Here is a 26,653-nt window from a genome sequence, read left to right as displayed (position 1 = left end):
TGTGTCCCTAGATTCTGTTTATGAACACCGAACATGAGAAAAGTCTGTCATCTCTCTCACTTTTGAGAGAGGAGGTGCTCAAAGGCTTGCTTTTTCCATGACATCATGAAGGAAAAACCTCCTTCCTCATGGACATGATACTGCCTCAGGCTCACACTGAGCTAGATGAGTCCACTCTGTGTATGTGCCCACCATTTCGTGGAAAAAAGCAGGCTTCCCTACACATCTTCAATTTCAAGGCTAATTGTACGAAACTTGGCCAGGATTTGTTTTTTATTATTCTCTAAATTAAATGAGCCCCTCTATATTACTGCACATACTTCTTACCCTCGGGACAAATTTGATCCTATTTGACTCCCACATATTTATGATATACTGTAATTCTGACATATAATTAGGGCTGCCAAAAATAAAAACAATTTTATTGGATTTTTAGCATAATTATCTCATAGGCATCATGGCAAGCCATGCCGCTCTGTTATGACAGAGGAGCAGTGTAGCGTCCCCAGATAGTCACACACCACCATATGCTGTATGTATCTTCAGCTCACAATCACGTCTGTAGTCCTTTCATCATCAGAACGACACTTCCTCATTGTCACTAGACGACTGCGAGATGCATTCACGAACACTCCTAACATTACAACTTCTTTATTATGTGTGTATATGTGGTCTGAATGAAGAGAAATGCAAAGAAAACCACTGAGTGGATATTCTTATCACTCACTCTGTAACTTGTAATGCGGAAGTACAATTTGCTGCATTTAAGTACGATTGGAAATTCCCCAAAATACACTCAAAACGTGTGAATTCAACTTAAATGACGTGGTGTCTTTGAACGCAACTTCTCATCGCTCATAACACGGTTCAAGTGTGATTCAAATGTTGTACTATTAAAGAAACTAGTGTTATAGTGAAATACATTTTCAGATGTGTACTTTTAGCTTGATTGAAATTTTCAGTTAATTTGGAGCTGTTAACACATACATATATGTAATCCTGTCCTATCATTTTCTTTTTTTTTTTTAATAAAACACAGTAAATATGTGCATACTTCAGACATAGTGGCAAATGGTGATTAATCACGATTAATTTCAAAACCATGATTAATCTGATTAAATATTTTAAGAATTTGACAGCCCAATACTCATAAATACCTATTAAATCTAAGTGGCACGGGCAGCCAAGGCCGATATACAGTATAGGATCCCAGAATGCAGAGTCGAGTCAATCCGTGTAACAAAAGTTTATTAACAAAAAGTGTCCCACAATGACAAAAATACAAACACATAAAAAGGTAAGGTAAAACACGTGGTCTAGCCACGGGAAAAACACAATTTTTAACACGAAAAGCTGCAAGACACGGTAATAACAGAAAAATGGGTAACGGGGACGAAAGGCGGGCAAGAGTGGTTAGCATGTTGGCTACACAGTCTGGAGATCGGGAAGACCTGGGTCGAATCTCCGCTTGGGCATCTAAGTGTGGATTTTGCATGTTCTCCCCGTGCGTGCGTGGGTTTTCTTCGGGTACTCCGGTTTCCTCCCACATTCCAAAAACATGCATGTTAGGTTAATTGGAGACTCTAAATTGTCCATAGGTATGAATGTGAGTGTGAATGGGTGTTTGTCTATATGTGCCCTGCCATTGGCTGCCGACCAGTCCAAGGTGTACCCCGCCTCACGCCTGAAGTCAGCTGGGATAGGCTCCAGCATACCTAATGAGAAGCGGCATAGAAAATGGATGGATGGAATGGATGTGAGTGTAATGTTTGCACTGTAGCTCCAAAGCTATGCTCATGTTTGTGTCTTCTGTCAAAGATAGGCGTGGACAAACACAGCTCATTAGCATTACAGCTAAACACACAAAACTAGTATTCACAAAACCCAACTTCGTGGGAGGCGTTGACTAAGGAACAGCACAATTTAAATGCATTTTGGTGCAGATCTAGAAAACCTTTTTAATAACCTGACTGTAAATTAAAAAAAAATCATATTGTAATGGTGAGAATTATGAGTTGGCAGTTAGCCTTTGTCGTGCTAACTGCTAACTGTTGTCTGCTTCCTTCAAGGGTTCCCTGCTAGCTTGTGAGTTCCTCCTCCAGAACGCCGCTGACGTGGATCAAAGAGATGCGAGAGGGCGGGGCCCCCTGCATCACGCCACCTACCTGGGTCACACGGGGTGAGTGAAGACAAGACGACCGCCCTCTCCCCCGCTCCTTTACAAGACACTAACATATTTGCCAGACGCTAAGGACATGTTTGCTCATCTCGATCCCAGGCAGGTGTGTTTGTTCCTTAAAAGAGGTGCCTCACAGAACGACAGGGATGAGGACGGCCATGATCCTTTGAGCATAGCCGTGCAGCAAGCCAACGCGGACATAGTCACGCTGTATGTTCTTTTCTTTCACACTTTGCACCAAAGCGTAAAACCCCTCATGCTCGCCGGGTTTGATTTGTCCTCCCTTTTATGGTGACATCGTCTTTCCCTTTGGACCAAAGTGGTATTGCAATACGAGGTGAACTAGCACACTGTGCTTACCTTTTTATTTTTTTGTGTTTTTATTTTAAAAATGTTTTCAAACCCTTTATTGCAAGGTGTATCAAATAGGGATTTGCATAAATGCTTGTCCTCATTACCCTTGGGATTGATCTGGTCCCATTGGTTCCCATTAGAACAACATATTTTTCATACTGTAATCCCGATCGTGCTTTTTCAGTGAACACATTATAAATGTAAGCCTCTACCTTAATTTTTTTTTGTTTTTTTTTTTTGCCACAGGTTGCGTCTCGCCAGGATGAACGAGGAGATGCGTGAGTCAGAGGGACCCTTCGGACAGCCAGGTCAATATCCCGTCAGCAGCCCCACAGAGCAGCAGTACAGGCGGTGCATTCAGGAGTTTATTTGCCTCAATATTGCACAGTGCTAGGGCACTAAGGCCGCCACACTCGGCTCCCCTCTCAGGGTGTCACCCCAATGAGCTCAGCAAGTCGCCATGGCGACGTAGCAACCATGGTGTTGTCAGTGCTCCAAGCCAAAGTTGTTGTTCAGCACTGTGACACAGACACGATGGGCCTTTCACTATGTTTCCTTAATAGTTTATATTTTAAATAGGCTTTTTAAGGGCATTTGAGACAATCAGGATGCTCTGAATTCCTGTTTGAATGCCATTGACTTATTAAACTGAGTGATGCTTCCTCGAGGACCTGCGCATAGCAAGGCTGTAGCTTAGCATAGCTGCCATGTTGCCGTCCCTTAGATGACAAAGTAGCTGGAGACTGAACCAACAGCGCATCTGCTGGTGTACTCCATCTTGACTCAGTTGCCTCATAACTCCATTCATCATTGAATGAATTCCACACATTCCTAGTATTTTAATATTTTTCTGGGCCCACAGTTGTGTATTTGAAGTGTGATGTCCGAAATCTAGCCCGACTGGGAACAGTGCATTTCATGTCCCTGTAGCGTGAATGCTTATGAACTATGTTTGCTTCTGTGTGTCTCCAAGAAGCGCTATTGTGCACTTTATCCACTTTTGACATATACACTGTAACTCTGCACTTGTCCAACGTAATAGATGCCGTATATCGCATACAACAACGTAACGAGGACATAAATGTTATGTGAGCTCCACTCACACTGTAACAGCAACTACATGCTAAAGTTAGCCTATTCACTGAAGAGAAACATAATGATTACAGCGCCCACATCTGTAGCTGACTGATGGATAGTTGGCAGAAGCCTGCTGCCATACCAAGATGTGGGCGTGTACACGTGGTAGGCTCATCTAGCTAGGGGCAGGCCAGAGGTGTTGTCCATGACGAAGGCGTTTTTTTCTTCATGACGTCATGAAAAGCCAAAATGAGTGCTTGAGCGCCTCTTCTCTCAAAAGTGGAGCAAGGAAGGGAGATGATGCTCTCATCAACAGGCTCCCGGCACACAAATTATTGTTAGGGCATCTTTAAAAAGTCACTTTTGCATAATAGGGGACCTTTTAACAGCTGATTATCATCCCCATTCCTACTATCCCGCGATCAACGCGCACTTTCTCTTGGCTGATCAGTATTGTTTCATGAGGTTTTTATTTGAGGTGACCTTCCAGAGCTGCAATCCAGTGCTGTTGTCTGCATTTTTTACGAAGCTGAGCAAGACTACAGATGTTATTTTTTTAAACGGAATATTTTTTATGACATTTTATTTTGCAGAACACACAAACGTAGCTGTGTTATTTTCTCATAACGAGAAATCCCCATAGCGTGATGGACATTTTTGAATGCTAACATTGCTAACCGTATTTTTAACTTCTTTGTCAAGTTCTTCTTCAAGCGTCAACATGTGTACTGTAAACATGTAACATTGTTCTTTATACCTTGTCTTGTTTTTTATTTTAATGGTAATTTTAATAATTTATTATCCCAGATGAGACACTGTGTGTGTGTGTGTGTGTGTGTGCGTGTGTGTGCGTGGGTGTGTGTGTGCCCTAAAATATTATTAACTCATTTGTCCTGTCTGACTGTGGTCTGTACAGTGCTAGTAAAATGAATGTTACGCTTGGTTTTAACCCAAATTTCCTGCCAGTGTCGTCTTAGATGATTCTGGAAATAAACTAACGTGTGACTTAACTTTTTGACTTTGCTTGGCAGTCGTCTTTCCTACACCGTCCCACACTTTTACACCTTCTGACAACACTAACCTCTAACTTTACTAATCCTGCAACAAAATGAAACATTCAATCACTTGGGAACCATTTTACTGCAACTTAAAAAAAAAAAATCATCTAAACATGCTAAATCTCATAAAGATAAATGTAGGATCGTTGTCAGTGGGACATTTTTTGTCACAAGGAACACATGTCACCATGTTGTCTAGCGGTGCCATTTTGGTGTTAGAAATGTTTTAAAAAAATAATAATATCCTGTGGCAAATTTCACCTAAATTCATTCAACACAAAACAACACAAAGCTGATGTCTTAAGGCAGCCGTGTCCAAAGTGTGGCTTGGGGGCCATATGCGATTTGCAGCTTGTTTTTTGTTGGCCCGTGTCTTATTTAAGAAAATAAACCCATTAAAAACAGTCCGCAGCAGAACATTATAGAGGATGATTGAGGCCATACAACAATTATAACGTTTGCCACACATAAAAGTATTGGCATCGATTTGGATGTTCAAAAATAAACACAGTGGTTTAATTTAAGTCAATAGTTTGAGTACTACAGTTGTATTTAAATTATTCTTAAATATCCAAATTGAGGCCAATACATTTTTTTTTTTACATTGCAAACAACTTTTTTCTCCTTAAAAAAATACATAGCAGTCCATCATTGTTCACCATCATTTAAATTGTCGATTAGAAAAGAGGAATCCATCTTCTGCTATCATATTTGAGTTTGTCCAAATATAAAAACAGCAAAAGAGGAATTTTATCAATTAAAATTTTAGATTAAAAAAAATCTACAGTAATTCCTCGTTTATCACAGTTAGCTGGTTCCAGCCCCAACCGTGATAGGTGAATTTTTGCTAAGTACAATTCCTTCTTCATGGAATATTTTCATGCTTATAGCATACAAAACCTATATTCTACCTTGTAAATACAGGTTTTCATCATTATTAGAGCCCACTGAACGTCAAGTAACACCCCTATGGACACCTGTACACTCATATCACCCACTATAGTAGACACAATCGCAGAAAATAAGCCATTTAAGACAAATAAAACTCATGCTTGTGTGTGTTTCTCAGTAAATGTGCTCCGGATGTCTGGACAGGAAGTGACATCGTGGGTTTAGAGTTGTGTTTTAGCTGGATTATGGCCACAACAGTAGCCCGTGTTGGTATTATTGTGTATGTTGTGAGATCATTTAAACCTGTTGTTCCGGCGATCAAGTCTGGTGCTTGTCACACCCAAACTAGTGACCAATGTAGAATGCTCCATTCACAATTTGAATGCATCTTTTCAAGTCCTTGTATTTGTATTTTAGTTCAGTAGCCATTTTTATGCTTGAAACTGCTTAGTTGAGTCAAAACAATATGTACAATTTGCTTAAATATGCATATATTTTTTTTACTAATAGGCCATATTCGACCACGAAACAGCATGATTTATTAATATATGGTTGAAAATCTGATGTGGCGAGGGACGACTGCGCTAAACCGTTGATGACGTCATAACGTGGCGCTGGGGGACAGTGACTGCCGGGTGGGAGTTGAGAGCGGGCTAACATGCACACTGCAATAAAAACAGGTTACTAATACAGTTGGACTCAGGCAGTGTATTAATAACACCACAAGACTGAGTCACCGTGGGGGTTTTTGTTTGGGGACTCAATTCCGTGGAAGGATACGCGGGAAAGTGGACTAGTTCGTTTGGCAGAAACAGACATAGTTTTGGCGATAATGTTCATTGAAAACTGAATCCTGTGAAAACCGGTGGATTGGAAAACCAAGGTATCGCTGTAATTAAAACGACAAATGAAAAAAATTGGCCTCTATTTTGTATTTATGGTTCGTATGTCAACTATCTTTAACTGCTTAGCATGTCTGAAATACATTGGATTAGTTTTACGGCTCTCGGTGTAAAGAGTTAGGACACTCCTGACTTAAGGTTCATAGCTTCTCTGACATAAAACCCGAAAGTGAGTCTCCACTGTCTCTCAATGAAAGTCCCCATTGGACAGAAAACTGTGTGTGGACTGCCCCTACTGAAATACAATGACGGGGAAGAGTGTTCAGTGTAAATGTATTTCTCACACACACACACACTCATACACATTTTTAGGGAGAGATTCCTCTTAATTGAGGGTGAGGCGGTCTCGGGGGGGACAAAAGATGCTGTGTTTGTGGACTGAGGTGTTGCCATGGATACGGGCTTGAAAGAGCAGGCCAACTCATTCATGATTCTCCTCATTTGCATATAAAAACCTTCCTTTTTTCATGTCCTCCCCAGGAGACGCCACATACCTGGACATCTTCCGAGAGTTCTCCCACATGGCATCCCATAATCCTGAGAAATTGAAGAGGAGGAGTGTGCACTTCAGGCACTCCTTCAGGTAGTCCACAACTGGCGGACAACCTTTGAACTGTAGACCCTCTGCAACATTATTTTCTTCTCTTTCTTTTGATTTTTATTTGCTTCATCCAACACAATGTTTGTGCTGCTTTTTATTATTATAATTATGTTTGTTTGTTTTTATCCAGGAGGATTTGCAGGTCTTGTCTTCTGATGGGTTTTTGTTGACTTTATTCTGAAGCTTTGACAAAGTACTGAGCACAACTAAAGCCAGAAACATTGTAAACACGGTTCATTTACATGTATTTAAATGCAAATTATTGTCTTCCAAGTTGCCATTTTGGAATATTTACTGTGAATGATTTCAATTGATTGAGATGCAATAAAACTTCAGTCAAAAAAAAGTCAGCTGTGCATAATTTAATAATTGTTTTTGCGAATTATCATAAATGTATAATCGATACATAGCATTTAAATAATCGATGTGTCAGTAGAACTCTTCGTTCTGAGTTAACAAGAAATCAATTGTAACTTGAAAACAATAAAATTGTAATATATCCATTGTAATACATTGTTCACAATACAGCTACAGTGTGATTATGTGAATTTACACTACTTATGATTCTAAATATTGATCTACTGAACGTATTTTTATTCAAATATTTATGACAAAGACATGTGATAAACTAAAATAAACCATCTTAAACGAAATAAAAATAATAATAAATGCCAATAAAAATGTAAATAAATAGCACCACATAGTGGCGAGAGTTCGTCACTCGTCAAATGTTCATCATACACTTTGTAAATAAAGTTAACAAAAAAAGCGAACCAGCGGATAGTTAAGAAAATACTAAATGCTTTGTCCTCTTCACCGTGTAGGTTAAAGTTTACAAAAATGTGACAGTTTTTCAATGTTGCAAAAATACAGCCGTCACTGAAATACCTATACTCGCGAAGCCGAGATTGCGCATGCGCGGAGATGCCATCTCAGCGAGACGTCACTGACTACGCTGCTAAACAGAGGTAAACAAGCTGATGGTTATTCCTTTCGACTTTCGAGGTGCCAGGGTTGCAATTTAAGAGCCAGCGTGCTTTGTGTAGGCGCCCGCTTTGTGTATAACTCGTCGCTCGTTACGTAACTTGTCAACGGAGACTTTTCACCCGTTGCTGCTGAGGTGTTAGCCGTTAGCCGTTAGCCCTCTATGGGGGGGACGAGGCACCAACTCCCGTTTTTACACACCAAACTTAAATGAACAACTCGAGGCGAGCGGCTGTCTCATCATCCATGGTTGTTTACTAGACCACAGCATCATTTGTCAGAGTTTTGACACTTTCTTTGTGGCCTTAATTGCCACTCTTTATTTCCTCGCTAATCCAACGTTAGCAGATAGAAACTAGCAAGGGCGGGGCTTTGCTATCTCTGACAGCAAAGACGACCAATGAAAAGTCAGAATGCGGGTACTGGTTGTTTTCTGGCCAATCAGATGCTTTCATGGATGATGTATACAAACATAACAGGCCGACATGTCAAATGCTATCGAAAAGTTTATTTTATGAATGTGAAAATATGTGCATATAATTTAGAATCCATATACTTAACATAAGATTAAATTAAACTGCATAACAAATGTATTGAATGATTGAGTTTATGTAGTGTTTGAACAACTTGCACTCCACTGATTTTGTAGTCCGATCAACAGTATATTATTAGTTTACATTATAAAATTGTAGGTAATAGTCGTTTCCCCTTTTGTAAGCCAAAAATATAATTTAACAATAAAAAATACAACTATCTCAGTAATGAAATACAAAATAAATATTTCATTAAAAGGTTTTAATGGTCCAAAAATAATGTCATGAAGCTATTTTATGTCAGTAAGTCCTCATTTCATAGCAGGCAAATCATATGAAAAATGAAACATACGCATTGGGACATCATCTAAAAGTTTTTAAAACTCTTAAACTTGGAAGTTGTTACTTATGTGTGTGTGTGTGTGTGTGTGTGTGTGTGTATATATGTATGTATGTATGTGTGTGTGTGTATATATATATATATATATGTGTGTGTGTGTGTACATGTGTGTGTGTGTATGTGTATATATATATATATATATGTGTATGTATATGGATTTTTTTTTAAAATTTGAAATAATAAACATTTCTCCAGATGAAGACTCCTCCAGACAGGACGGGCATAAAGTTTGAGGTTGGCGCTCAACTGCAGGCCAGAGACCGCCACAAGAACTGGTACACATGCACACTCGCGTACACATTGACTCTGGAGAGTCATGTTCTGTTAGAATGGCGTTGAATTACTGAGTTTATTTTTGTCAGGTACGCGGCCACCATCGAGAAAATTGACTACGACAAAGAGCGTGTCCTGGTCCACTACCGTCAGTGGAGTCGCCGCCATGATGAGTGGTTCCAGTGGAACTCGCCGTACCTGCGGCCACTGGAGCGAGTCAGTCTGAGGAGGCGGGGCCTCACTCAGACAAGTGTGTCGACGGTATGACACAATTAGGACAAACAGACAGTGTGCATTCACTTTATCTCATCTTTTTGTTGAAGTTGATTCCTCTTTTCTTCCATTCACCATTTCTGTTATTTTTACTTTCTCCAGGCTTCTGATTGGCTATACAGTACAGTGTTCCCTCGCTACATCGTGGTTCACCTTTTCGCGGATTCGCTCTTTTGTAGATTTTGTGCAATTTTGCCTGTTTTTTTTTTAACAGCATACGAATGCGCATTGTGTTCTGCATCCTTGTTGTGTATTAGAGTGATCTATCGGTGCTCTGTTCCATGTGTCTGTTATTGTATTTACTACTGCTACCAGTAGAGGGTGTTGTATACTCATGTGAGAGTTGAAGACCTGTCCAGAAGTGTCAGTTTTCTCAGTAAATATAGAGCCACAACAGTCCTGATTGGCTAAGAGATAACCCGCCCATTGTGCTCTGATTGGCTGTAGACAATTGTCAATTTGTGCAGGACTGCCTGTTTCCTGCTGTATAGTCGCTAGCTGTTAGCGATCATACATGCTGAATGAAGGCAGAAATTATGCGGCTGTAGGTTGCCTGGAATACTGTAAATGAATCTTCGGTTCATGGAGGAGGACAAGGAGGAATATGTTTTAACAAGGATACAAAAACGCTACAGCCTAATCGCGCCAGGACAAGCCACGATCAGAGGAGTCAATACGCATGAGTCACTTAATTTCTTGTGTCCCATCTCTGAAGTTGATCATTAAAATTCTAATGAAATTTGAATTTTGAGAGTATTTCAACAAGAGAGAAACGTGATAAAATGTTAATGCCTGTCCGAGAAAAGTGTATAAAGTGTATGGTGAGGGTTTTAAAAATATAATTGGCTACTTCACGGATTTCACTTATTGCAGGCTATTTTGGGAACGTATGCCCCGTGATAAACGAGGGAACACTGCAATGGTTTTCCAGTCTTGCAGGAGTTATAGCGCTACCTGTTGCTTTGCCCTTGACAGCCTGACATTTTTTTTTGTTTTGCCTCCAAATGGGGGAAGAAAACATCAGAGTACTTGTGTTTTACACGTTTTCTGTCTGTTTCTCTTAGCCGTTTGTTTCCGGCACAAAGGTTCTGGCCTGTTGGACCGACTGTCGTTTCTACCCGGCCAAAATCTTGCAGGTCAACAAGGACGGTGAGGCTAAACTTTAAACGTCTTATGTTATAGTATTTTTCATCAGTTTTAAATATTACTACAATAGTGTATTTGAAGTGTGTTGTCCACTTTATCCTCTTTTTTTTTTTTTTTTTTTTTTTTACATATACACTGTAACACTGCACTTGTCCAGCATTATTGATAACATATATCACATACAATGTAACATTAAGGAGTGGTACAGGAGGACCCAAATGTTTTCAAGACTAGCTATGTTAGCTACAGTCCTAACATTACACTTGCACTGTAACAGTGCGAAATATGTTGGGTTTTTTTTTACAAAAAGGTGGGCATATACACAGGTTGGTCTCAATTAGGTAAGAAGCGGCGGTATCATGTCCATGAGGAAGTAGGTTGCTCTTCAGGACAAGATTATTGCTCGCTTGGATCTAGACGTAGAAATTGTGCATCAGGATCAATCTCGACCTCCTTTGTAGCTTTTAAAGGCCCTCTCACACCTTGACGATTTAGCCAGCTTACGCCAACGTATAAAAAATTTGGCCAATACGCTGGCGTACGTCGAATAAGTTATGGGCAAGTTTTGTATATGTTAACAGCAGGCGGAAGCACGCATACGTCTAAGTCGTCCAAAATTTGTGCCTGCATAAAACTTTTTGCCGTACGTCCCCCATCCGCGGGCAATAAGTTATGCCATCGTTGACACTCGTTCACACACGTTATTTGTAAGTTATGCACAAGTCACGTCAACATACCTTGAGACAAAACTATCCTAGCTTGACCAGTTGAGGGCACTGTGACATTAGGAATGGAACTAACATTTATTTTTAATTTTTTTGCGCCGCACGGTGGTCTAGTAGGTAGCACGTTGGCCAATACAGGAACAGCCTGGAGATCGAGAAGACATGGGTTCGATTCTCCTCTGGGCATTTCTGTGTGGAGTTTGGATGTTCTCCCCGTGTGCGCGTGGGTTTTCTCCGGGCTTCCTCCCACATTCCCAAAAACATGCAGGTGAGGTTAATTGGCGACTCTAAATTGTCCATAGGTATGAATGTGAGTGTGAATGGTTGTTTGTCTATATGTGCCCTGTGATTGGCTGGCGACCAGTCCAGGGTGTACCCCACCTGTCGCCCGAAGTCAGCTGAGATAGGCTCCAGCATGCCCCCGCGACCCTAATGAGGATGAAGCGGTATAGAAAATGGATGGATGGATGGATTTTTTTGCGCTTCGTCTGAGAGAAACAATGCATGTTTTAATCAAGCATTATTGATCACGTCAACATAAAGTGCATAGGAGTATTTACATTCAAAAAGAATGGAGAGATACAGCATGTTACTGTCCAAGTTAGCGTTAGGTTTGATGCGGGTCAAGTACGGAATCACAGGAGTGCCAAAATTAAAAGGGAATATGTGTGGAAATACAAAGAGAAGCAATAATTCAAAAAAAATATACAAATTTAGTCATATTCTTTTTCCATTTTGTAATTGTTTTTTCTGTATTGTCTTTGTTTTTTCCAATTCGCCGTTGTTTTTCCTGTTTTCTGTGTCTTTTCCACTTGCGTTTTGTCATGACTACATTTGTATATTTTTTTTATGATTGATTCTCTTTGTAGTTCCACATTTGTATATTTTTGTATTATTAATTCTCTTTGTATTTCCACACGTATTCCCTTTTAATTTTGGCACTCCTGTGATTCCATAGTCAAGCTGCTAACTTATCTGCTAATGCAAACACGACAGTCTCCATCTCCTCTCAGCCAAAGCTTGCCAAGAAGGCAGTTTTGTCTCAAGGTATGTTGATGTATTACGACTTGTGTGTAACTTACAAATAACATGTGTGAACAGGTGACAACGATCGCATAACTTATTGTCTGCGGATGCGGGACGTATGAATCATACGCTGACATACGTTGAAAAGTTTTGTGCATGCACAAAATTTTAGGACGACTTAGACGTACTACGACGTATGCCGGCGTGCTTCCGCGTCCTGTTAACATATACAAAACTTACCCATAACTTATTCGACGTACGCCAGCGTATTGGCCAAATTTTTCATACGTTGGCGTAAGCTGGCTAAATTGTCAAGGTGTGACAGGCGTTGGGCGTTGAGCATAAATTGTGAACACCGGCAACACGCTATGCATTCATTGATATAAGTTGTCTATAAGTTAGAGAAACGTTCTACAGTATATAAGTTACTAATACGTCCTGTTTACGTCGACCTCGTTATGAATACGCTATGTATACGCCCAAAATTGAAAAAAAAAACTGTCGGCAGTTCAACGTATGCCATCAAAATGATCATGTCAGGTGCCTAAATCGTCAAGGTGTGACAGGGCCCTGAGATCCCATATAGCAGTCTGTGTTCACTCATTTATTTGAAAAAAAAGCTCTGCATTCCCTTTTAGACTCTGTGTGTGTGTGTGTGTGTGTGTGTGTGTGTGTGTGTGTGTGTGTATGTTTGTTTCAGACTCGTACACAGTCCGCTTCTACGATGGTGTGGTTCGAACCGTAAGGCCAACGAAAGTCAAACCCTTCCAGAGAGTAAGAAAAAATCTTATTGGTCTTGATTCAACTACTCAGAGCAGCATTTATTTAAACTGTCTTTATGTGTGGGTGTGTAGAAGTTGAGACGTGAGAAGGCGGCGGTGGGAAGCGAGGGGTGGGAAGAAGAAGAGAGCGAAGAAGAGCAGGAGGCAGAAGCAGGAGAGGAGGAGGCGGGGGAGGAGAAGGAAGAAAAGAAGGAAGATGAAGGCGAGAAGGAAGGAAGCGCAGAGGGCGAGAGGAGACCACGACCTTTATCATCGCCTCCACCCGCCAAGAGGAGTAGCCATAACCGTGAATAAGCCAAATTGACCAATGACCCCCCTCCACTCTTTCTTTGCTGGAAGCTTACCAACTCTTCATCTCTTTCTCCAGCCGAAAACAGTGAGACTCACAAGCAGCCAATCACAAGCGAGCTCAGCCAGCCAGGTGTCCCAAACCCCGCCCACGTCGACAGAGGTAAGAACATCTAACTTCTTTTGCTTCTTCTGCTTGTGTAAAACAACTTTGACATGTTGCTAAAATTATATTTAGAAAAATATATGTCCTTGCCATGTGCACAATCGATGAGTGGCATACATTTAAAAAGCGCATTTATCAAAATTTAAATAAAATCTGTTACAGTATATTTGTAAGATTTTAGCTAGATCACAGTTTTTGTTTTTTTCCATTTCTTATTTCATTTTCATTTTCAGAAGGTGTAATAAAACCCTAACCAAATATTAGAAATGAACTAAAAATGACACATCATTGAGCAAGATAGAAAGCAATGCATGGCTGCACACAGTTAAACCTTTGCTATATCTCAATTTGTCTACTTGCGCTAGTTAGGCCGGGATCCAAATTGCACACTTACACTTAAATATGTAAACTATGAACTAGTGCTGGGCTATTATATGATCGAGATTGGTGGTCGTAATAAATGTCAGGTCAATTACAGTGATCAGCTGTGGGCATATTTACTCGTTCTAAAATGACAGAAATGCTCGTGGCAGCAGCCAATCAGAGTTGACCATCTCCTGCTCTGCTTTTGTTTGTAAGTTGCCAGCGAATAAACACAATGCCCCAAGTGGTGCTTAACGCAGAGCTGAGGGCAGCAAAATTGATGTCAGCCCTGACTTGGGAGTTATCTTCCAAAAATTAGGCTATTGTTGAGAAGAAAAGTTACTCAATGTCAGTTGGGTGGCGGTGGTTTGGGTATCTCCAAATCAAGCTGATGTTCGAGGTATGTTGACGGTCCCTTAAAAAACTGGCAACATAACAAATTTGTTTAATAATTGGAAGAAGTACCACCCAAGTGATTATACAGAAAGCATGAACATGCCAGCGGAGTATGCACAGCCTGCCACTGCTGCCAGTACACATAGTAGCAGTGCAGCAAGTGCTAGCGGTGCGACCACCGGACCAAAGCAGCAATCGATAGTCTCATTATTATTTACTTTGTATGTTAATAAAATTTTGAACTAATATCTAGTTTCTTTAGTTTTTAGCACTGATGTTTTGAAGCTGACAGGTTAAAAACAATATTTTAAAAAATTGCTAATAATCAAGATCAGACGATATTAGGTGTGTAATGATTCATTCACTTCATAGATGCATCGATTTATATTCCTTTGATTCAACTATAGTCAAACCTGTCTTAGCGGCCACCTTTATAGAACGGCCACCTGCCTATAGCAGCCACTGAAAAGTCCCCCGCAGCAAATTTACATGTTATAGACCCTGTGTATAGCAGTCACCGGTCCAACGCGGCCAGCAGCCACCCATTTTGTATCCCTTGGTCAATATCTGACCGCATATAGCGGCCAAATTACCGACTCAAGTAGGAGCTTCATGCACGAAAAAGTTTTGTTTTTAATCAGTGAAGCCGTCGTGTGTAGACTTTAATTACTGAGTCCTAGCTCAGTCACAATCATTCACAAGATCCACACAAACTGTCAGTTGTTCCACATAAAAAAGCCGTCTTCTTTTGAGCTTGCTATTTCCTGGTCAAACATGTAACTTTAAGAGCATTTGCACCAAAACATTACCGCAAAGTAGGCTCGGAACAGGACGTGCTCCGAGCGACGTTACAATAAAAAAAGACATATGCTAGCATGCATGCGGCAGCGGGAGCAAAACTGAGTTCGGTTGTAGTTAATGGAAGTATTTTAGAATGTACTCACGTTATTTTTGATCAATCCTCATCCACAAATCCATCAAAGTCCTCATCTTCTGTATTCAACACAAAAAAAAGCCGTCTTCTTTTCCGTTCGCTACTAGTCTGTTAACTTGTCAGTGTTATTCAGCTCCGAAGCAAAGAAGGAAACTTCTCCTGTTGCTTCTGACAACTTTATTTATTGAATGCGGCCACCAGAGAGAAGTTCAGAACACACACATCTCTCAGCATAGCTGTCCAGGCAATGCCTGTAACAAGTGACACCGTTTATTTCCTGGTTTGAGACAATGTGCACAATGTGTGTCAATACTGTAATGCCGCTTGTTGTGGGGAAGGAGAGACTCACTTTAATGGCTTTATTAACAGCGTAGAACACTGCAGGACTTTACATCCACGCCAACATAAACACACTTCCCAACTCTCTCGAAACTCACAGCTAGCACTGAGCCTAGCTCTCCTGCTCGGGAGGCCCACCGTCACTTCCCGTCACTTCCTGATAAACTAAAGCTGAAATGACACTCTGCCGTATAAAAAGTAAAATATTAAAAACAAGCGTAAGACATTACTAGCACAGCTTTGTTCTGTGGGTCGTGGATAATAACAAGCCTAGTCGTGCTGTACAACTTTTATCTGCAGTCCCACAGTGCCCTCTACTGGTCAACATTATTATTATTCCCCCCCCCCCCCCCCCCTTTTTTTTTCTTTTTTTTTTCCCTCTACTGGTCAACATTCAAACTGGACGCCAACCTGTCTATAGAGGCCACCTGTCTATAGCGGCCACTTTTGCAGTCTCCCTCTAGTGGCCGCTATAGACAAGTTTGACTGTATATCGATTTGGGGTCTAAAGTTTTCATTCGGGACGACATATATATATCGATCTCACATAGTTTTAAAGGTAATGAATCGATTGAATCGATAATAGGAAATTAAGCATTGGATTTAAAAGCACGGGAGGCTTTATATGGATTTTGTTTTTTAGCACTTTTGACGTTAAACGTTACAGTGTGCCTGTCAGTGACATCATTGTCTTTCGGGTGTGTGGTTGTCATGGGAGTTGTAGTTGACCTGTCAAATACAGTTGATCCGCTGCTTCTTCTTTTAGTCAGTTCATTCACTTTATTCAGTATTTATATTTAACTCATCTGGCCTTATTGGAAACGCCTTTTAAGTGACTTTTATGGGGACAATATGTAATTAAGGACATTTTGTACGCCTCTCGACGGTAGTTTTACAGTCCAGTAGCTGTGACGCTTAATGACATCATCATCCAGTGCGGCGGGTCCAGGTTAAAACGCATATGCAAGAACGTACAGTACTCGTATTTTAGTGAACAAAAATCTAAGACTGTGCGTATGCGCTCGATTAGGAGAGTCCGTGGGGACATCCTTAAAATTTTTTCATATGATATCGGGTGTATTTTCATTCATATACAGAAAAGTTAAGTCCAACTTTAAGCCTTTCAAACTCATGGATTGGAGCTTTAGGACAAGATAAAAGGTATGTAGGATATAAATTCACTTTAATATCTATCTGAAGATGAAATTTCATGAAAATCTTATGGTGCAAAATATGTTAATTTTGCCCCGGACTTAGTGTGTACATGCAATTTGTAGTGTGGCGTGGAAACGAATACAGTGTGCTGCTGCAGCATTATGACACTTGATTTTCTTCCCTGGACTTTTTAATTATCAAAAAAAATGTAAATGGCTACTCAAATGTCACAGCCTAAGTTATGATATATTTAGTAGTACAGTTGTACTTGCCAAAGTTTGTGGGTTGATCACAGCTTTTGTCTTCACTCAGTGTTAAAGCAATGGGAACCAAAGGCACTATTTCCCGCTATGAGATTTGCTTTTACTTGGGGTAGATAAGTGAATGAGGTATCAAATTAAAGTTCACGTCATGTTTTATCAGACACAATTAATCAGACTTGATTTTACATATTTCAAAATTTTGTAACATTGCGAACATATATGCGCTGCACAACTTCTGTCAATGTATTCTTGCTAATTGCTGCACCGTTCTTTGAAATGGCTCCTCTGATCAGGAGGGTTGTCAGCCCCAAAAAAGCCCCTGCTTCCATTGGCCCTTACAGAATTGATTTAAAGTTACTGGATTGTTTTGGATTGCATCGTTCTAAATGAACCAATATTGTCCTTGTATCGTGTCGGCAACCACAAATCGTGATACGAATTGAGTAGTTATTAAAATGAATCATTACACCCCGATACGATATGGAAAAAAATATATCACTTCCTACCTAATTGAGACTAACCTGTGTACACTGCGTACTTCATTCCTGAGTGTGTGAACTATGACAGCGTAGCGCTGTCCCCAAGTCATTACTGTCTTTTCGCACTTACCGGAAACGGCCTTTGCAGTATTTACCAGCTCTCTCTTCTCTTTCCGCTACATAGCCAAGACAGCCATCATTGAGGGTGGTTAGGCTCCATTGATGCACACTCATCATTTTGGGCCATGGCAAAATGCAGTTCACTATTAGCAACCGGATGTTGCACTCAAAAGCTTCTATGATTTTTGACCCGAATGTGTTAAGCGCTACATACTGTCATCTGGTCAAGAACGTACGTATCACACTGTGAATTGTATTCATCCACAAACATGATCATATTACTGATGATTCAACAAAGAACATGATGTCACAGTCATTAAAGCACTTACGTCACGATCCATTTGCCACACAAAGACACTCCTGAGTCCTTCTCAACCTGGACGGCTGAATGAGATAATTAATATCACGATGTAATGTACAGAGGCAAAGGTTGTTAGCATTAACCAAGTAAGAGAGTGTGAGCAACACCAGTTGATATTCATTGTCACCATGCTACGATGACGAGGAGCAGAGCAGGTACACACGTGCAAAAGCACTGTTAAGACAATGCTCAACTTTCTGTGACATACGTATTGTACATGTGTGCATCCATACAACGCTGTGACTGTGATGACTGTATACAGTGATGTCGGTGGATGTTGATGACGTTAAATAATGACTAGTGTGTGTTTGTGTCTGCCAGATGTCTTGTTGGAGCGTCAGGCCCACCTGCCCACCACTCACAAATTCAGCAGAGAACCACGTACGTGCACCATTACACAAAGCAACGCTTGACCTTGCAAAGTCTGCCCGCATGCAGCTTGAAGATGAAAAAGAATATAGACAGGAAGTTGCGTGAATTAAGCGCATTTGCACTCAAAGCAACTTTTCTTTTTTTATGTGCCATGGGCAATAGAAAATGAGCTCTGGGACGCATTTTGGACACCCCTGTTTTATACAATTAACACTGCTTTACTTACTTTTACACAAAAAATTCACTTAAATTGTGACTTAAAACAATGCTTGTACACTTAAACCTTTTATGATGACCACAACTTGACACTGAAACAGATTATTTCTATTATTTCTTTAAATAGTTACTGACATGATTTATCAACTTAAAATACAGTATGTTATATATTGTTTGAAAATCGTTGTTCAAAATTGGAACAACGATTTTCGAATGGTAAATTTGCAAAATTATATTTATATTTCATGGCTGACATCACTTCCAGAAATGAGACTGAAGAGCGAGAGCTAGCTCGTTATGGCTAGCGCCATGAACTATAAATGTAATTTTTGTGAATTTACCGTTCGAAAACTGTTTTTCAAAAATTGAACAATGTAGAACATAATTACAAACAATATATAAATATTTAAACAAAGTTGATAAATCATGTCAGGGCCCCTTTAGTTATACTCTTAATTGTGGAAAGAATCTTATTTGTGTTTTATAAGACACCACCCTAAGGTGTTAAATTGATTTCACCATATATTTATTTTTATATAATAAAAACATGACAGTACTTGTATAGTATGTCGTGGACTTGAAATTTTAACTCTGAATGAATTAAGCAAAATGAGCCTCCCTCCTGTGTCTTAGTGTATAGGGTTATAAAAAACCAGCCTCCCCCCATCCTCTCCATCGAGTTGGACCACAATCCCTTCAAGTGTCCGTCGGCAGGCTGCACCAAGTCCTTCCGGAAGGCGGGTCTACTGCACTACCACATCAAGTATTACCACTCCGAGCAGCAGCAGCAGCAGCCAGATGGGCACGGCAGCGCAGTGGAGACGCCAAGGTAGGTTGTCAGTGCCACATCGATGCATGACAAGTCCGACTTTGGAACTTCTTGCTTGGCTTTGTTGTAGGAGGAAGCGCTCCACATCTGAGGGCGGTCACTTCCTGTATGACACTTTGAGCGGCACCTGTCATCATGACGACAGAGAGCTCAGCACCACTCTAACAGGTCGCCTGATGCTAATTGAACACAATTATGATTATGTCTGAGATTCCGCCATGAGGGTGTCCTTATAAAAGGGTGCCAAAAAGTTGTACTGTACGGTTATTTTGGTACCCTTCATAGCTTTTGGCACAAAGAACTGTGTGCTGTTTGCTGAATTGTGGGTGTGTTTTGGTGACGACTTTGCCTGCCAGCAGAGGTGAAGAGAGAGACGATGAGGGAGAAGAGTCGTCATGATAGGAAGGAGAGGAAGAACCTCCTGAGAGTCAAACTTAAGAAGAAAAAAAAGAGGAAGAAGAAGAAGAAGAGGAGGAGTCAGTCAGGTAAATGCCCGAGCACTATCGCTCGTAATAAGCGGTCGACCATGAATGTCGGTGTCAACTTAAGCGGACACTTGGTTTTGGTTTATGGTTTATTTTGAAAATGCATACTGTTTACATTTAAAGCTTCATGTTACAAGTCACAATTCCGCATGTCCGAAAAGGAGTAGGAAGAAGCAGAGCTAGGATTTTCTGAAGCTGTGGTGGTGGGCTCCATGGGACTGCTCGTGCTGCTGCTGCGTCTACAATTTTTTTTTTAAATTTTTGACAAATAACTATTTTTCTTATTTATGAACTTATTTATTTAACGTTTTTCAACACCCAACAGAACATGAACTGACAACATTGTAAAACTGTTAATTTAATGGCAAAGTTGCTGAGAGCACTTAAAGTTAGAGTCTAAAATGTTGAGCCTCCTTTTGTTACCTGACCTATTCAGTCCAATAGTACTGTCACTAGTACAAAAATAATAAATGTTGTACTATTTGACACAAACCTAAATTTAATTTGATGCCCGTTTTTGAGTAATACGAATACATGGAAAACGAATTGCCCAATAATATATTTTATGGGTCAAAATAACACAATTAACAAAACAACAATGTAAATATTATATATATGTGATAGAAATCTGTTCTATATAAAGACTATAAATTCAGAGTCCAGGGTTATGATAGCACAGGTGTATCCAACCTTCAGCACTATTAAAACTACTGTGACAAAAAGAAAGGTGGGCTATTTTACATGACTGCCAAGTTTCAATTGTAGTGTATTTACAAAGTACATCTCCACTCAGTGTGCTCATTTGTCATTAAATACAGGCATCATGTTTGAATAGAACACTAAAAATAGTAAGAGGTGAAGCAAATATTCTTTGGTGAACTACTCATCAGCTGGCGAGCTACTGCTCGCTTACGAGCTACCTGTTGGTGACCTCTGTGATAGCGTCAATATCTTAAAGCTGGGCACACTACGTGTTTGTGTGTTTATGTTGAACATCTTAGACACACATCTAGTGTTTTGAAGACAAGCCATAAGTATTATGGGTGGCGCGTGGCGGCTTTTATTTTGTAGTGGCACATTGCCACAATCAATTACATGTAGCGGAAACCCTGATGACAGGTGTTTCTGCCATATAGTGAGACGTAAGTGTCGATGGTGTTGATATCTACATCCACCTCCTTTGAGTGTAGGGAGTTTGCAATATGCTGCTTTGTTGAAGGAACAGCCACTTCGTCTAGTTATCCTCGGTTTTGAGCTGTCAAATCTTTTGACGTAGGTGAAATTTGGAGCCCTGTGAGGATCACTTAGTCCATTCGTTCATTCTGATCTATCTCATCATTTATATCTTTCATTTGCTCAGTGATAATTTCCTTTGCTTCTTTCTCTTCCTCAAGTGGTTCGCAAGGCAGCGTTATTCTCCAATAGTGCCATGATATCCTGTAGAATGTTGGTATCATTGCATAATGCTTTATTTTCTTCCATAGGGTTTTTAACCTCCTTAAGAGCAGTGCGCAAAGCTTAAACTGTTTTTTCATTCGAGGTGTCATCCTCTACCTCCACCTCCGACAGCCAGATTGACCCTATTTCTGATTTTGAATCTGTATTTCCAGGGCCATTATCATTTTGCTTTATGTTGGGCATTGTTGCTAGGCAATTGCTTTGAACTTCAAGAGTTAGCCAGTTAGCTTGACTTGCTAGCAGCTATCAGCACTTCAAAGACATATTTCAAGAAATCTGTACCTCTCGCCTATCCGAGTTAAAGTTGAGGGAGTCAACAAGCAGTTCTGATCTTGTGTTTGTTTTCATTTTTCCACTATACGAGCCAGCGACTACAACTCTCTCAACATGCCCGGAGTAATCCAAACAAAGTCTCCTTATGAAAGCTGTCTGATTTACTGTATCAGCAAGAAATGTGTGCACTACAAGCAAGGAATTTTGCCTTAGAAACCGAAAAAGGACTTCATGAAACACTCCCAGTGGAATCCAGTGGTAAGAAGTCCACATTTATCTCCAAAGGAAAGGGTGAAAAAACTGTTCCGTACAACCCAAACAATACTGTCTTTTCCAAGACTCCGTAAAGACACTTATAAACTTGGTGCTAAGCTTAAGCCAAGTCAAATGTTTGTATCGTAAAGTGGCAATACCAACGTTCATCAGTGAACCGCTCCCAAACATCGACAGATGGATGAACAAATTCAGCCAACTGCTTCAGTTGAACACATGGTCGTCCAAAGCCTTGAGAATTTCAATCTCTTCTGGCAAAGAGAGGATCTGTTTAAAGGAAAGGGCCCACACTTGAACAGATGTAGAGTAAGACGACTGACAGATAACCTTCTCCACGCTTTGAGGTATCACAATGGGCCTGGAACAGATCCTGTGCTGCCACCGAGAGACGAGATGAACTCCTGCCTCACCAACCAAGGACCTAGCAAAGAATTCAGCCACAGCAACCACCGCCGCTCCTCCAGAATCCAGTCCTCCGGTTTCAGTTGCAGCAGATCCTCCCTCACCTCCACCACAGGCCTCACCTCACCTCAACGATTCTATTCTCCAAAAAGAAAAGGGCCCCTCTCACTACTCAGCCCACTACATCAACCAAAGCTCCCCCAGATTGGCCCCCACCATCGGCGCCCGTAGCTGTTATTCCCAACAGCGTCAATGCTGTTGTCTAGGCCGCTAAGGGCCTCTGCTATGCTAAACCTCATATCAAGCAGAGGCCGAGGGAGGGAGTGTACTCTATAAAAACAGTAACTCCTGTCAAACCACATCGATTAGTTAGGAGACAGACTGTTAGACTGTCTGATCAAAGCAATCTGATCCACATCCCTTGGAAGAACAAAACGGCCAGTTCAACTCTAGCTAATTTTAAACATGCTGTACTCAATATCAGATACTCTATTTTAAGTAACAAATAATTTTTAATTCATAATTTTATTTCCTACCAGCCCAGGGTGTACCCCACCTCTCGCCCGAAGTCAGCTATGATAGGCTCCAGCATACCTAGTGAGGATAAGCGGTGTAGAAGATGGATGGATGGACTTTATTTGCTTGTACAATCTTGATTTTATGTTTTCATCAAGTGGGTTCTACTGGTTCTACTGTAAAGATTTGTTCATTAAGAAATTTAGAAAAATGTTCAAAAATGCTAACAAAGCTGAAGTAATTTTTAAAAAATAATCCTGCTAACAAACAAGCTGTAGAAGAACTTTCCTGGTGGAGGTAATAAAGTTCAAAGACAGAAATAATACAATGTTGTGGAATAATGATCATGTTCTTCTGGTCAGAACCGTGTAGCAGCGACGACGACATCTCAACTCTGCCTTCTGTCGCCTTTACGCTCGGCAAAGACCATCATGGCGGTGCGCACATGTGTAAATGCAAAATGCTAACACATGCCAACTTGGGCCCAGTACACAACCAACTTGTCTGCTTTCCAGTCGACGACGGTAGCGACTGGTCAACACTGACTGCTGAGAGCGGGGAGGACACGCCCTTTTGGTCGGTCGCCATGGAGACGGAGGACTGTGAGGTGGTGAGGTGTGTGTGCGAGGTGGACAAGGAGAACGACTTCATGATCCAGGTGACACACACACACATACTCTCCCTTTACAGGAACTTGTACTTTTTAAAGCAACCTGCCAGTGTCACACTGTTTGTTTGCAGTGTGAGTCATGTTTGTGTTGGCAGCACGGCACCTGTATGGGCTTGTATGAAAACAACATCCCGCGCAACTACATCTGCTACTACTGCAGACACTGCACAGGTAGGACACAGTTCTGTCTCTCCAGTACACCGTATGGACAAGTACTAAGCCATCAGTTGTCCCTGAATCTAAACTCTTTATTTTAGCAAGACATTTTGGACAACTGTATGCTTCCAGTTGTTGTGTTTTCAGTGCACCAAGCAAGGTCCAAAAAGCAAAGCATGCTTGGAGAAGTTTGGTGTGGCAGAACTAGAACAGGTCCAACATTAGTGACCTCTCACCTCGTAAATGGACACATTCTTAAATCTTGTAGAAAGTGTTTCCAGCAGTTAGCTTGCCTTTCGAAAGATGAACAGTGACTCACACTAGGCCAATCATAGCGTGCCTCCACCGACTTCACACATAAAATCCTGAACGTTTGGCTGGCGTGAGCATTCTGTTCCGTACCAAAGCGCAGCACACTTCCCCTCCTCTGGCAAGATTGGTAGTGGTGGTCCAGGACCTGGCAACATTCCATGCACATGCACCTGAGAAATGTAGCCATGTCATTATTGATAACCAACACAATTCATTATACAGTGGAACCCGCTTAAATCCTCCCCGTTTATGTTCCAAAAAATTAGAATGTCATGGAAAAGTTGTTTAATTTCCATAAGTCCATTCAAAAAGTTTAACTTTCATAGATTATAGATTCAGGGCCCACAATTTAAACGATTTCAAGTATTTATTTGTTTATTTTTACATAATTTGGGCTTCCAGCTCATTAAACCCACGAAAACAGGAATTCAAAAAATTTGAATCCTGTGAAGAAATCAGCCCAAATTTTGCAGGGCATGAATGTTTTAAACTGAGTGTCACACACTAATCATCTACTAAACTCAAATCACCTGCACAGGCTTCCCCAGGTGTCATTAAATTGCTTCAGTTTGGTTCAATTGTCTCATTTTGGTTCAATATGGGGAAGACTGCAGACATGACAACTGGCCAGAAGACCATCATTGATACCCTCCATAGGATGGGTAAGCCACAAAAGTTCATAGCTAAGGAGGCTGGTTGTTCACAGAGTGCTGTGCTAGAGGAAGGGCAAAATGTGGCAGGAGAAGATGCACCGGCAAAAGAGATGACCGTGGGTTTCAGCGGATTATCAAACAGGGAAGATTCAAGAATCTGGCAGAGATCCAGAAAGTGTGGAATGAGGAGGGAGTCACAGCTTCAAAAACCACCACATTCAGACGCATCCGGGAGATGGGCTACAATTGTTGGGTTCCTCGGGTCAAGCCACTTCTGAACCTGAGCCAACGTAGGAAGCGTCTCCACTGGGCCAAGGAGAAGAAGGACTGGACTGTTGGCCAGTGGTCCAAGGTCCTCTTTTCCGATGAAAGTAAAGTGTGTCTTTCATTTGGGAATCAAGGTCCAAGGGTTTGGAGGAAGACAGGTGAGGAACAGAACCCAAGCTGCCTGAGGTCCAGTGTGAAATATCCACAGTCCGTCATGATTTGGGGTGCAATGTCCGGTGCAGGTGTTGGTAAACTCTGCTTTCTTAAATCCAAGGTCACCGCAACAGTCTACCAGAATGTTTTAGAGGACTTCATGATTCCTTCTGCTGAGGATTTGTATGGAGATGCAGATTTCATCTTCCAGCAGGACCTGGCCCCTGCCCATATCGCCAGAAGCACCAAAACCTGGTTTGATGCCCATGCCATCACAGTGCTTGACTGGCCAGCCAACTCACCGGACCTAAACCCCATTGAGAATCTATGGGGTATTCTCAAGAGGAAAATGAGGGGCACCAGACCCAACAACAAAGAAGAGCTGACAGCAAGCATCAAGGAAATCTGGGCTTCCATAACTCCCAGGCAATGCCACAGGCTGATTGCTTCAATGCCACGTGGCATCGAGGCAGTGATTAAGGCAAAGGGATTCCCAACCAAGTATTGAAGATTGACATATCGTTTTGAAAGTACCATATTTTGATTGATTTGATGTGATCCTAATTTCTTTCTTTTTTTTTCCTGCAAAAACTGAGAAGTAAATGGTGATTTCTTCACAGTATTCTAATTTTTTGAATTCCTGTTTTTGTGGGTTTTATGAGCTGGAAGCCCAAATTATGTAAAAATAAACAAATAAACACTTGAAATCGTTTAAATTGTGGGCCCTGAATCTATAATCTATGAAAGTTAAACTTTTTGAATAGAATTATGGACATTGAACAACTTTTCCATGACATTTTAATTTTTTGGAAAGGGTCTGTATATGGTGTTTATTGAATAATCCAAATCCAACAATGTTTTACATTTGATTTTAGTATAAATTGTGGTTGTTGTTGCTCACTGTGAACTGCAGCGTGTGCATACCCACATCCACTCAACTTCAGCGATAGGCTTAGCAAGCGCCAAGTATAGTGGCTTCTATGCCTTTTTTTGGTTGTTTCCTGAACTTTTTTTGCCCTTATGATGGACTATCTTAGTAATAGCGTTTTCCAAAATGCATATTTAAACGATTAGTAGTAGTTCGGAAGTATAGGAGATGTCACAAGATTAGAACGTCACTCACCACACCAAGCATCATGGGAAGTGTAGTCTTTAGCCATATATTGGCTGCACCGGCGTATAAGCCGCAGGGTTCAAAGTTTGAGAAAATTTACTGTACAAATGGAGAAAAAACATGTCAACAAACTGCTGTATGTTGAAAAATCCTCTATCATTGTCCATTCTCCTTATGTCTACACAGTCACATGTAAATGCAAACAATGACTTAGTTTCCATTTTGGTTATGTTGACTGGTGCTTATGTCAGCGTTGCCAACACTTGTATTCTGTTGTTAAATAAGTCTTAAAAACAATTATGACACAAGCCAAAAAGCTCAATTTTATCCATCCATGCATAAACACTGAAGCTAGAGTCTTTGAAAAAGTCAGTGTTTTAAGGACAAAAACCTACGTTTACAAGTGGACGAAATGCCAAAACTCATAGAAAAATAT

At 40.8% G+C, this 26,653-nt stretch overlaps 2 protein-coding genes across 8 annotated transcripts in view; both read left to right on the top strand.

The window, feature by feature from the left end:
- acap3a (ArfGAP with coiled-coil, ankyrin repeat and PH domains 3a) overlaps window positions 1–7,289 on the top strand; it is a 65,497-nt gene extending 58,208 nt beyond the window's left edge. For 3 of the 5 annotated variants that reach the window (XM_054779703.1, XM_054779692.1, XM_054779728.1), the window contains 4 exons: window positions 2,070–2,179; window positions 2,279–2,389; window positions 2,780–2,841; window positions 6,942–7,289. In XM_054779703.1, coding sequence (XP_054635678.1) covers window positions 2,070–2,179; window positions 2,279–2,389; window positions 2,780–2,841; window positions 6,942–7,048 — 390 coding nt within the window. In that variant the 3' untranslated portion in view covers window positions 7,049–7,289. Of the gene's footprint in view, window positions 1–2,069; window positions 2,180–2,278; window positions 2,390–2,779; window positions 4,621–6,941 lie in introns of those variants that run through there. The other 2 variants (XM_054779720.1, XM_054779712.1) reach the window with 1 other exon arrangement.
- A 657-nt stretch (window positions 7,290–7,946) lies between these two features.
- The window catches only part of LOC129188050 (PHD finger protein 20-like), a 30,846-nt gene continuing 12,139 nt past the window's right edge, over window positions 7,947–26,653 (top strand). The window contains exons 1-14 of one of the 3 annotated variants that reach the window (XM_054788053.1): window positions 7,947–8,030; window positions 9,175–9,254; window positions 9,342–9,513; window positions 10,590–10,674; window positions 13,123–13,196; window positions 13,277–13,490; window positions 13,572–13,655; window positions 18,390–18,449; window positions 19,290–19,485; window positions 19,556–19,653; window positions 19,845–19,970; window positions 23,255–23,329; window positions 23,408–23,550; window positions 23,634–23,733. In XM_054788053.1, the coding sequence (XP_054644028.1) occupies window positions 9,175–9,254; window positions 9,342–9,513; window positions 10,590–10,674; window positions 13,123–13,196; window positions 13,277–13,490; window positions 13,572–13,655; window positions 18,390–18,449; window positions 19,290–19,485; window positions 19,556–19,653; window positions 19,845–19,970; window positions 23,255–23,329; window positions 23,408–23,550; window positions 23,634–23,733 (1,507 nt within the window). In that variant the 5' untranslated portion in view covers window positions 7,947–8,030. Of the gene's footprint in view, window positions 8,031–9,174; window positions 9,255–9,341; window positions 9,514–10,589; window positions 10,675–13,122; window positions 13,197–13,276; window positions 13,491–13,571; window positions 13,656–18,389; window positions 18,450–19,289; window positions 19,486–19,555; window positions 19,654–19,844; window positions 19,971–23,254; window positions 23,551–23,633; window positions 23,734–26,653 lie in introns of all 3 variants that reach the window. The other 2 variants (XM_054788043.1, XM_054788034.1) reach the window with 2 other exon arrangements.

Source organism: Dunckerocampus dactyliophorus, chromosome 1 (genome assembly GCF_027744805.1).
Source record: "Dunckerocampus dactyliophorus isolate RoL2022-P2 chromosome 1, RoL_Ddac_1.1, whole genome shotgun sequence".
NCBI lineage: Eukaryota > Metazoa > Chordata > Actinopteri > Syngnathiformes > Syngnathidae > Dunckerocampus > Dunckerocampus dactyliophorus.
Note: the sequence above shows the minus strand (reverse complement) of the source record. Positions and strands in the feature narration are given on the sequence as shown.